Source organism: Eulemur rufifrons, chromosome 16 (genome assembly GCF_041146395.1).
Source record: "Eulemur rufifrons isolate Redbay chromosome 16, OSU_ERuf_1, whole genome shotgun sequence".
NCBI classification, from domain to species: Eukaryota; Metazoa; Chordata; class Mammalia; order Primates; family Lemuridae; genus Eulemur; species Eulemur rufifrons.
Genome location: NC_090998.1, coordinates 783,634 through 796,879, shown reverse-complemented (window position 1 = coordinate 796,879; position 13,246 = coordinate 783,634). Strand labels below are relative to the sequence as shown.

At 35.1% G+C, this 13,246-nt stretch overlaps 1 protein-coding gene across 3 annotated transcripts in view; it reads right to left on the bottom strand.

The window, feature by feature from the left end:
* Positions 1–13,246, bottom strand: part of WNK1 (WNK lysine deficient protein kinase 1) — a 158,781-nt gene that overhangs the window by 79,915 nt on the left and 65,620 nt on the right. For all 3 annotated transcript variants that reach the window (XM_069491045.1, XM_069491046.1, XM_069491047.1), the window contains exons 3-4: positions 4,958–5,178; positions 2,415–2,572 (exon numbers count right to left, since the gene is read on the bottom strand). In XM_069491045.1, coding sequence (XP_069347146.1) covers positions 2,415–2,572; positions 4,958–5,178 — 379 coding nt within the window. The remainder of the gene's footprint in view (positions 1–2,414; positions 2,573–4,957; positions 5,179–13,246) is intronic.

Sequence of the window (13,246 nt, the reverse complement as noted above, 5' to 3'; positions counted from 1 at the left end):
TTCTAAATTAATTCAAATTATGATCTTATAGAGAGGGTATAGTATACAGCATGTACAAATGTGTAGGAATAAAAGAAAGAATAAAGTGTTTGGGTGAAGAAAAACAACTGCAAAATATAATAAAATATTAAGAATTTGTACTTGCTTTGATATTAGCAAACTAGTATCACATAAGCTCCTTATACCAGGAAGAGATAGCAAGAAATTTCAACCAGTTTCAGTGAAATGAAAAAACAAATTCATAATGTAAACTACTATAGAATAATGATTAGGGTACTTATTAGAATTATTGGAGACATAAGAAACTACATTTCTCCTGCTCTCATTCAGCCCAAATTGAGAACCAGTGCTTCATGGATTAGAATCCTATAATGTATTAGAAACTGGGGTGAGATGGGATGGGTAGGTATCAAAAAAAGGTTGATAAATATAACAGTAAGGCCTCAGGACAGAGGCTTGTGGAGACATACACCCAGTAATAATAAGAGATAAAATACCAACCAATTACAAAGCCAGGAGTAACTTGAGAGTAATGCTGCCTTTTATGTGAACATAGTTATTATTTTTATTGGGTATGATGATCCTACAGGTTCTTACCATTCATGTTGAATTAAATAAATTAACTGTCCAAAGTAGTTCTATGCTCGTCACACAACAGAATCACATACAAATATATAAAAAAGACATTAAAGGAATACTCATAGTAATTATAATCAATGATTATAATTAATCCTTGACTACAAAGATTTCTTCCAAGCCTCTGTGAAGATGTAAAACTAATTCGGTCTACTTGAAGCAAAATGTTTCCTATCGGTGTTTATTTCCATTCCGATCAGCTATCAAAATCTAAGTAAGCAATTTATAATAAAATCTTCTATTAATATTATGTCAAAATTCAATAAATATTACATGACTAAAAATGGGAATAACAAGGTACTCTGTGCCTCTTGGTATAATATAGTATAAAAAGCACCACATATTTAGTGTCCTTGTAAAAAAAAAAAAAAAAAGTTTAGCCTAAATTTTATTCAGTCTTTTGAATACTGGTCCTCAAACTTTTGTCTCAGGACCCCTTTATACTTTTACAATTGTTGGGAACCTCAGATAGATTTTGTTTGAGTGTGTTATAACTATTGATATTTAGCATGTTAGAAGTCAAAAATGAGAAAGTTTAGAAGTATTTAATTCATTAAAAATTATAATAAATCCATTATGTTAATGATATACATATATAACATTTTAAGCAAATTCAATATTATCCAAAACAAGAAAAACTCAGTGAAGAGACTAGTATGATTTTACATTTAATAGAAGATGAATGGATTTTTATGTCTGCTTCTGCATTCACTTTGCTGCAACATGCAGTTCATACATCACATAGCCTCTGGAAAACTACATTACATACTCTTAGGTGAATGTGAGTAAAAAAGACAAAATTATTTTTACATTGTTGACATACCCCAACTTACTTTAAGGTAAACTTCCCTTTACAAAACTATGGAAGAATAACAAATTAAATGACACTACAAGGAGGCAAACAGGTAAAGAATGTGGAACATTCCTCAAAATAATTAATGTAATTTCTTCAATAAATCTATGGCATGCAGAAAAAGAGTAGAAGCAACAGTTCTAGATTAAGAGAGCCAACAAGAAAATATCTTCTGTGGACCTTGATGGGATCTACTTTGAACACTGTCAATGAACATCTTTGAAACAAGGAGGAAGATCTGAGTAGGTACAGGGTATTAGATGATCCAGAAATTACTATTAATTTCATCAGGTATAATATGGTTAAATAAGATCTATGAAGTATATAGTGGTAAAATGAAATAATGAATCATGACAACTAGCTTTCAGGTTTCAATTGGAAAGCTGCCGACAATATCTCTGTTAGTAGACATGAACTACCATGGGTAATTTAAACTATAGTAAGATAGTAATTTATGCCTTAAATATTATGGGTACTCATATACATGATTTAATAAATTAATAAATCAACACAAGCCATTCAGAGAAAACTCTGAATAATTTAATTTGACAAAGCATCTAGAGTTAAAAGAATTACTTTTAACTCGGAAACTAAGCTAATGTGGTGGGCAAGAATGAGAGCTTAAATGAATTAATGGGGGGTTGAAAAGTAGGTGATGAGAGTATGTTTTTAAACATAATGTATCTCATAATAAAGATGTAAATGAACACAAAGAGGGTCTGAGATAAACAGTGGTTCTTTGATCTTGATCTCGCCTCTTATTATTGAGCAATAGCACTGCAGATACCTCAAACCTCTTCCACCCCAATACTTCACTCAGCATGCTTTCTACTCTTATTCCCTTTTGCATGGTTTCATGTTATCCAGCTTGAGATTGGTTGTTAGATGTGACCCAAGCTCACCAACCAGTTCGGGGAAGACTTACACTGGTTACTCGACGGTAGATCTGCGCAGCATTTTGGCACTCCGAGTATGGATATTCAGATGTAGCCATCTCAAGCATGCACATCCCAAAAGCATAAACGTCAACAGATTCATCATATTTCTCCTCATACATCTCAGGGGCCATGAACTCTGGGGTACCTTAAATTGAAAGAATGATTCAGACTCAATGTGAGCGGAAGCTGTAGACGTTACTCACCAGAGCAAGAAGCAGAGGGGTTGACCTGTGAGAGAGAAGAAATTGGAATGGGAAGGCGGGGAGAGAAAAGAAAGGGGGGGGGGGGGGCGGCGGAAAAAGGAAGGAAATCTTCTTTCTCAGTCTGCTCCATCAAATATTTATAGAAGATCTTCCACTGCAAGGCCTTCATAAGACACTGGAATAGGGTCAAATGTCTATTTATTTACTGTTTAATCTGAATTCCTATTATATAGCATGTCAAAATAGAGGCTTGGCTAAGAGAGAAATGTAACTAGAAAAGGTAAGAGACTAGCAAGGAACAGACATAATGACAGCTACATGTAAGATAAGATGATCGATCTAAAAAGATCAAAATATTAATACTTGTCTGCCCCCTACTGTATGGTAGCTTTAAGGTTAACACTTACAGTTAGTCTCTTGCCATTAACACTCCATCCAATTAGTTTCACTTTCTAAGGAGGCCTTGCAGTCAAAAACCTGATAGCAAGTTTTTTTAAAATAATAAAATATAATTGTCTACAAAGGCCACTCACCAAAGCCCTTTTCTTCACATACTTACCATCCCACTTGCAGTTATACAAATAACCCCACTGCAGATATAAGAAATAAAGTGAGGGAAAAACCTCAGGCAAAAACCAAATACATACACACACCAAAATAGAATTCAAAGACGGTTTTATGAGCACAGATCCCACAAGATTAGGTTTTCCAACACTTCCAAAAAATTAGATCTGTATTAACGCAAATTATAGGGCATGTCCAAGAACAGGCTTATATTGTACACTATCAGTTAATAAACAAACAAACAAAGAATAAAAACTCTCTTGAGCAGAGACTTTAAGATGCCAAAGACAAAGAAATGTTTCCTGTGAGGAAGGTAAAAAAGAAATTCAGTTTTAAATAATTCTTTTCCCACTCTTCTTGTTAATGTATTATATGAAAATATAAAACAGCATTCCAAATCCTAGTACATAATATTCGACAGAGAATACTGTACAATGATGTATAAATAACTGGTATTCTATGCTTTTCCTATTAATACTTAAGAGTCTAATCCACGTAAAAATTAATGAGTTTCTTTTGTTGTTGTCACCTTTTGGGGAGAGTGGAGTAGAATGGTTGTGAAGATTAAGTTTTTAAATTGTGATACCCTCTGCAGAGAATGAAAGTTTATTAAAATAGGCATTAAATTATTTTTCCAGCTGCAACTATGTATAGTTAAAAATCTGAAAGGGACAGCCTTGTCCTTTCAATCAGTGATTCTCAACAGGGTACAATTTTGTCCTCCAGGGGACATATATAATAATGTCTGGAGGTATTTTTGGTTTTAACAACTAGGGGCAAGTAGACAGATGGTGCATTACTGGCATCTAGTGGGTAGAGACTAGAGGTCCTGTTAAAGAATCTTACAATGCAACAAAGACTTGTCCAGCCTAAAATCTAAGTGGTACTAAGGTTGAGAAACCCTGTTCTAGATAGTTCACAACTTCTGAAGAGTGGGAATAAGTTGATAAAACCAATTTCTAAAAATGAACTGTCATATTTATTTTCACATTTTAAAATAAAGTTTTAACAGGCAAGTAAATATATAATATTTCTCTCTCTCTCTCTCCCTCTCTCTCTCAATGAACATTTTATTTTAGAGACTAGGTCTTGCTCTATGGCCTAGGCTGGATGCAGTAGCGTTGACCATAGCTCACAGCAACCTCAAACTCCTGGGCTCAAGCAATCCTCTTGTCTCAGCCTTCTGTGTCGCTAGGACTATAAGCATGCACCACCATACCCAGCTAATTTTTTCTATTTTGTGTAGAGATGGGATCTTGCTATATTGCCCAGACTGGTCTTGAACTCCTGGGCTCAAGTGATCCTCCTGCCTCAGTCTCCCAAAGTTCAGGGATTAGAGACGTGAGTCACCATACCGGGCCTCAATGAACATTTTAGAAACTAAACTACATATAAATTCTATTTCTTTATGAAGTGACATGCTGTATCTATTATATAAGTAGTATATAATATATATAAATAGTACATGATAATAAATAGTATCAACAGTATGACTCGGTAATACTGTTATACATGGGGTTTTGGCAACAAAGATCACCTTATTTCTCAATGTAATTTTGTAAAACACCAATAGTCTTTAAGATGATTCTAGAAGAATAAATATAGAGAACTCTACATCTCATAAGTAAAACTGATCACCACTTAGGTTTAAGCTAGGAATTTTTAAAAGTTTATTTCACTTACTAAAAGCTCTGAAAGGGCCAGGTTTCTAAATAAAAGGAATGCCAGAAGGCCAAGTATTCTAAGGTACATTTGAAACATACCTATCACGCTCTTGGCAAAAGAAGCCCGCTTCAGGGTTGCCAGACCAAGATCTCCAATCTTGACTGAGCCTGTAGGGCCAGTGATAAAGATGTTGTCACATTTAAGATCCCGGTGAATAATAGGTGGAGTTCGAGTATGAAGAAATTGAAGTCCCTTAAGGATCTGACGGCACCAGCTTCTGAGAACTTTGATCTTCATTACTTTAAACCTTTTCAGGTACCTGGAAAAGGCAAGGTACACCAAACAAGTTATCAATGATATGAGTTTGTTGCTTTGAAGAATTCCATTAAATTCTAACATACCCAAGATAGGAATATCAAATTTAGAATATTAAGATTCAGTAACTTTAAAGGTTAGTGACACTTTTTAGTAAGGTTAAAAGAGCTAGGATAGTTTAAAATGAAAACTCTATTACAGGACACAGAAAAGTCCTCCAAATACTTTTTCATCTAAACAATTACAGTATTAGGTAACTAGTTTTTTTCTTAAGGGAATGGGATACCAGTTGGCAGTATCAGCATTAGCAGTACCTAAATATTTCAGAGCCAAAAATATTTAATTTGTGGCCAGTAAGAGAATTCTGACAACAAGGCACAAAAATGAATTCCTTAAAATGTGTTCACTGTTAACATGATTATGAAGCAGAGTTCTGTTTCTGGTAAATGGGTAAGTAGCTCTTATCAGATACAGATGTATTTACAAACTCAGTCAACATACAAAACTATCTGAAGGCTCTCGAGAGCAGTCAAGATCAGTCATAAATTGGATGGGATGAGGGGAAAGCACTGCTTGAGCTTCCTTCTTTCTATACCTTTTCACCTAAGAGAAGGGTCTGCTAACCCCAGACGGAAATGAGCTCAGAGTCTGTGATGACCACAGCATCCAAAACAGTGCTGTCCAACAGAACTTTCTACAATGATGGTATGTCCACTAAAGTAACCACTAGCCAAATGTGACCACGTATATATAAACGTAGATTAATGAAAATAAAAAGAATTTCCTTTTTTCAGTTGCCCTAGCCACATTTCAAGTGCTCAACAGCCATATGTGTATGTGGCAAATGACTGTGGATTTGGACAGTGCACATTATAGAACATTTCGGTTCTATTGAACAGTGGAGATCGAGAACAGAAAGCGGAAATCTCAGAAAGGAAGCACAGAAGGAGAGCCTTAACTTCTGCATATTTACTCTGACCAAATCTCTAGATGACCTCTGAAGTAGGTATTATGTGGAACAGATCCCAATAGCTCAACTAATGCTAAATGAACTGACCGGAGATTTCTGATGGTACTCACTGCAGGGAAGATATATTTTGGGATTGAGTTGCAACATACATGTTACCTGGAAATGTTCAGGAAAAAAAGGAAAAGCACTAAAAAATTTTAACTATAAAACATTACATTCTTCTCTTAGTCTCTTTAAAATACATATGACTAGTTTAAAGGGAGCTCTATAACACTGTGATATATATGATTCACTTACTTACATATTCTATCACACAGTTAGTATGTTTTTCAACTCCTGAATTTGTTTGGTTCCTTTTTTGTAACTTCTTTTTATTGATATTTTCTATTTGTGAAGCTTTACTTTCCTTTACTCTAACATTTGCCCACCATTGTTCTCAGCATTTAGTCTTCCAATTTTGTGAAACAGATATTTACTTTCATTTAACTATGAGTTGCTATGATTTTTTATGTAACTGTATCATATATGAAAATTATACCATAAAGAACAAGTGTTAGAGGGGATAAACAAAACTATTTGTGCAAGGGTCTTATATTTTACATGAAATTGCATAGTATTAATCCTGTATCTTACGTGAAATTGTACAGTATTAATCCTAAATAAATTGTGCAAAGTTAAGGATACAAGCACAATCTTTAGAGCAAGAACTTAAAAAAAATGCCAGCTGGGCATGGGGAGTATGTGCCTGTAGTCCCAGCTACTTAGGAGGCAGAGGTGGGAGGATCATTTGAGTCCAGATGTTTAAATCTAGCTGGGGCAACATAATGAGACCCCGTAAGTTGATTGAACACCTTGAGAAAGAAATATGACAACCAGGTACCATCGGTGCAGAACAGGCCATAAAAAAAGCTCTCTCTAATATAGCAAGCATCTTATTGTAGTCCTTCATTATGACTGATCCTTGTGCAATCACACTGAAAAAGCCTAGTAGTTGAAAAGCCCCACCCTCATAACCAGAGCTCCTAATCAGCTTCTCAGTATTGAAATTTACTTATAAACTGGCAATCAACTCATGGTTAAATGGGAGTAATTATAGTACCTATTTTACAAAACTGGAAGACTAAATGCTGAGAACAATGGCTACCAAATATTAGAGTACAGAGGACATTCAATTCAAATACAGAATTATCAATAAGGAGGTATAAGTTATTAAAAGGAACCAACAGAAATTCAGGAGCTGAGAACACAATAACTAAAGCCTCTAGGGGGTTTCAACAGCATATTTGAGCACAAAGAAGAAAAAAGGCAGAAAACTTGATGAAAGATCAACTGAAATTATTCAGCCTGAGGAGAAACAAAAAAGAATGAAGAAAAATATAACAGAGCTAAAGAGACCTGTGGGACAGCATCAAGATTACCAATACAATGTATAATGGGAGTCCCAGAAGAAGAGTTTAAGAGCAGAAAGGATATTTGAAAAAGTAATGATCACAACTTTTCCAAATTTGATAAAAGACATGAATCTATACATCCAAAAAGCTCACCAAACTCCAAAAAGGACAAACGCAAATAGATCTACAATGAGACATATTATATTCAAACTGTTGAAAGACAAAGACAAAGAGAGAATCTTGGAAGTAGCAAGAAAAAACTCATCATAACAAAGGGATCAGTAAGATTATGAGCCAATTTCTCAGCAAAAACCATGAAGGGGCTAGAAAGCAGTGGGATGACATATTTAAAGTGCTGAAAGAAAAACAAACAAACAACCCTCCCCCCCAAACTGCCAACTAAGAATACGACATCCAACAAAATTATACTGCAGAAATGAAGGAGAATTAAGACATTCCCAGATAAACAAAAGCTGGGGGAGTTTGTTAGTAGTACACCTGCGCTACAAGAAATGCTAAAGAGAGTCCTTAGACTGAAACGAAAGGACACTAGATAGTAACCTGAACCCAAAAGAATAAATAAAATCTCTGGCAAAGGTCACAACATAGTTAAATATTCAAACCAATATTAATGTATTTTTGGGTTTAAAACTCCTTTTATTTCCTACATGATTTAAAAGACAAATGCATAAAACAATAGTTATAAATCTATATTAATGGGAACACAATGTATGAAGACAAAATATGAGACAACCAAAACATAAAATGGGAAGAGGGTGAAGGTGTTCAGGAGCAGAGATTTTATATGCTATTAAAGATAGTTTGGTATCAATTGAGACTAGATTGTTAGAAATTTATGATGTTAATTGTGATCCTCAAGGTAATCACTGAGAAAATATCTAAAAAATATATACAAAAAAAGGAAATGAAAAGGGAATCAATTGGTACAAAGATCAATTAAATATAAAAAAGCAGTAATGGAGGAGATAAGAAACAAAGGTACAAAACATACAGAACACAAATAGGAAAATGGCAGAAGTCATTCATTATCATTAATTACTTTAAATGTGAATAGATTAAACTGTCAAGACAGAGATAGGCAGAATGGATTAAAAAAACAGTAGAACAACTATGATGTCTACAAGAGACTCATTTTAGATCCAAAGACATAAATAGTTTGAAAATGATGAAAGGATGAAAAAGATATTCCATGCAAATAGTAACCAAAGGAGGGTGAGGTGGCTGAACTAATACCAGAAAATAGACTAAATAAAAAATTGACCCAAGAGATAAAGAAGAGCATCATATAGATAAAAGAGCCAATCCACCAAAAAAATTTAACAATTATAAACATACTCACATCAAACAATAGAGACCCCAGACACATAAAACAAACACTGAAGAGAGGAATTAGTTCTACAGTAATAGTTGGAGACTTCAATACCTCACTTTCACTAATGGATAGAACATCTAGAAAGATCAGTAAGGAAACAGGGGACTTGAACAACACTATAAACCACCTCAAGGTATCAGACATTTGAGCACAAAGAAGAAAAAGGCAGAAAACTTGCCTAGAATACACCACCCAAGACAGCTGCATATACATTCTTCTAAGGACACATGGAACACTCCTTCGAGAAATCTCTCAACAAAGAAAAGTCTAGGACCAGATGGCTTCACTGGTGAGTTCTGCCAAACATTTAAAGAAAAATTAACACAAATACTTCTCAAACTCTTCCAAAACTACAAGAGGAAAAAACATTTCCCAAATCATTCTAAGAGACCAGTATCGCCTTGATACTAAAGATACCACAAGAAAACTACAGACCAGTATCCCTTATAAAGGATGCAAAAATCTTCAAACAAAATATTAGCAACTGAACCCAACTGCATAGTAAAAGGAGTACACACCATGACCAAATGGGATTTATTCATGAAATGAAAGGGTGTTTAAACATAAGAAAATCAATCTGCATAACACAATACAGGGAGGAAATAATTATTTCACGTAATACATAAAAGCATTTAACAAAATACTCTTTCATAATAAAAATACTCACCAGACTAGGAATAGAACTTCCTCAACATGATAAAGATCATTTATGAAAAACCTACAGCTAACATCATACTCAATGGTCAAAGATCACTGGTTTCCCCTTAGGATCAGAAATAAGATAAGGATAACCACTGCTATTAAACACTGTACTGGAAGTTCTAGCCAAAACAATTAGACTAGAAAAAGAAGTAAAGTTATTCAAATTGAAAGGCCGAAGTACAACTATCTCTATTTGCAGATGACATGATGCTATATATTAAAACACCAAAGAGAACACACACACGCACACACGCTAATAAAATAATCGAACAGTTACAAAAGTACAAGATTAACATGCAAAAATCAGTTGTATTTATATAAACCAGCAATTAACAACCTGAAAAGGAAATTAAGAAAACAATTCCATCTGCTATAGCACCCAAAAGAATAAAGTATATAGGAGTAAATTTAACAAGGATGTAAAAGACTTGCACACTAAAAGATACAAAACACTGCCAAAAGAAATTAAAGAAGACATAAATGGAAAGATACACTCTGTTCATGAATTTGAAGACTTAATAATATATAGATATGTATACCAAGGAAATAGAATTTTGAGTCCAGAAATAAACCGTCTACCTGTGGTTAAATGATTTTTGACAAGGTTGCCAAGGGAGAATAGTCTCTTTAACAAATAATGTTGGAACAACTGGACATCAGCATGCAAAAGAATGAAATCAGACTCTACTTCACAGCATATATAAAAGTTAACCAAAAAATGCAACGACAACCAAAATAGAAGAGTTAAACCAATAAAGCTCTTATAAGAAAACTTACAAGTAAATCTGCACGACCTTGGTTTTAGCAATGGAGTCTTAGATATGACGGCAAAAGCATGAGCAAAAGACAAAACAGACAATTTGGATTTTATCAAAATTAAAAGCTTGGCAAAGGTTGAGCATCCCAAATCTGAGATTTGATATGATTCAAAATCTCAAACATTTTGAGTTCTGACCTGACATTCAAAGAAAATGCTCATTTGAATATTTTGGATTTTCAGATTTAGGATGCTCAATTGGTGAGCAAAGTGCAAATATTCCAAAATCCAAAAATATTTGTCCAAAACATTTCTGGTCCCAAGCATTTCGGAGAATACAGGTTCAAAACTCAACCTGTATATCACAGAATATTATCAAGGACATGAAAAGACAACCTATAGGAGAAAATATTGGCAAATCATTTATCTGATACAGGCCTAGTTTCCAGAATATATAAAGAACTCTTATAAATCAACAACAAAAAGATAAACAATCCAACTTAAAAACAGGCAAGGGACTTAATGCTCAACATCATTAATCATTAGATTAATGCAATTCAAATCATAATGAGACATCATGTCATGTCCAGTAGCATGGCTATTAAAAATACAGCTTTGGGGTTCCTCAGAAAGTTAAACATAAGTCAATGTGTATACCATATGACTCAGCAATTCCACGCCTATGTATATAGCCAAAAGAAAACCAGGGGCTCAAAAAAATACCTGTGCACAAATATTCATAGCAACACTATTTACAATAGCCAAAGGTAGAAACAGCAGAAATGTTTACCAATGTATGAACAGATAAACAAACTGTGGTATTTCCATGTGTTAGGTAGGTATAAGGAGGAGGGGGAACAGATGCTTTGTCTAGGGGGTTTCCATTGAGAAACAGATGGCACTAGGAGATGCTTTGTCTACAATAGGAGGAACAAACTGACCAGAGGGAGCTTCTAAGAAAGAACAGATGACACGTCAAGGGGGCTTCCATGGACTGAACAGATACTTATCTACAACAGGGGCTCTCCAAGGCTGACCAACCAGAAAGAGGTAGAAAGGCCACAAAGTGGAGATATGACCAAGGGCACAAAAGAGGGTCTTTGGAGCATGCACACAAGCAAGGTGACAATATCTTCAAGTGACCTACCCTCATTAACATAGTAAAAATCACACCCACTTGAGCCATGACAGTTTACAAATACTATGGCAATCCCTGGAAAGTGCCATACAAGGATAGAAAAGGGAAGGATTTGCCATTCTGGGAATTCTCCACCTTTTTCCAAGAAAAATCATGAATATTCTGCCCCCCACTTAGCATAGAATTTGGGAATCAGCATAAAGGGGAGAAATCTTGTTAAATTCATGGTCTCCTCCACTTCCAGGGGTAGACCCATTCCTTCTTCAGAATATTCTATGCTTTAATAAACTTTGGCACTTTGCTTGCTTGGATCTGCTTGGTCTGCTCATTTGCTCCAGTACCAATAGCCATTCTTCGGTACTGGGAACCAAGAACCAGGGAACACGACCTAACATTTGGTCCCCACACCGGACACATGCAATAGAATATTATTTAGTCATAAAAGGGAATGAAGTACATTCAGATAAATGCTACAACATGATGATCCTCAAAAACATAATTTATGCTAAGTGAAAGATGCCAAACACAAGGGTCACATCATATAATTCATGACTCCATTTATATGAAATGTCCTGATTAGATAAATCTATAGAGACACTAAACAATTGGTGGTTCCAGGGGCTGGGGGTAGGAGGAAATGGAGAGTTGTTCCATGGCTATAGACTTTTAGTTTTATGAGATGAAAGAGTTTTGGATATTGCACAGAAATGCATATGTATTAATACTACTGAACTGGATGCTTAAAATGGTAAAGATGGGCCAGGTATGGTGGCTCATGCCTGTAATCCTAGCACTCTGGGAGGCCGCAGTGGGAGGACTGCTTGAGGCCAGGAGTTTGAGACCAGCCTGAGCAAGACCAAGATCCCGTCTCTACAAAAAAACAGAAAAATTAGCTGGGCGTGGTGGTGCATGCCTGTAGTCCTAGCTACTCAGGAGATTGAGGCAGAAGGATCACTTGAACCCAGACGTTTGAGGTTGCAGTGAACTATCATGATGCCACTGCACTCTAGCCATGGTGACAGAGTGAGACCCTGTCTCAAAAAAAAAAAAAAAAAGTTTAAGATGGTAAACTTTGTTGTATATTTTTTACCATAATAAAAAATCCCACCCACAACTACTAGCAGTCAGCTAGTCCAACCCCTTGTTTTTCAGATGGGGAACCGAGGCCCAGGGAAGGTTAGCAACTTGTCCATAATTGGTCAGAGGCAGAGGTGGGAGTAGAAGTCACAGCTCCAAGTCTAGCACAATTTTTTATTACATTCTTCTATTGCCATAGACTCTGAGGCTCAGAAACTAAAACAGATAATGATGGGAAAAGAGAACTTTAAATGTAAAAAGAAAAATGCCTAAGAATTTAGATGATGTGCAATTAAGGACTAACTACACTGGATAGGCTGGATGAAAATGTTTAGGAACTTGATAGATGTCGTGCTTACACAACATTGTGAATGTATGAAATGCCACTGAATTGTACACTTTAGAATGGTTAATTTCATATGTGAATTTTGTCTCAATTTAAAAACTAAGTATAAATTTATTTCCATTTCCTGACTCCAATTTTTTAACCCACACATTCCTATCTTATTTTTCAGGTATGGGTGCTATATTTGTTTCAATATAAATATTTATGTATGTGGAACAAAGGTAGAAACTCAAAAGCTCCAAAAAGCATATATTTTAGCACTAATTCCCATTCTGTCCCAATTTGCCTCTCCTAATGC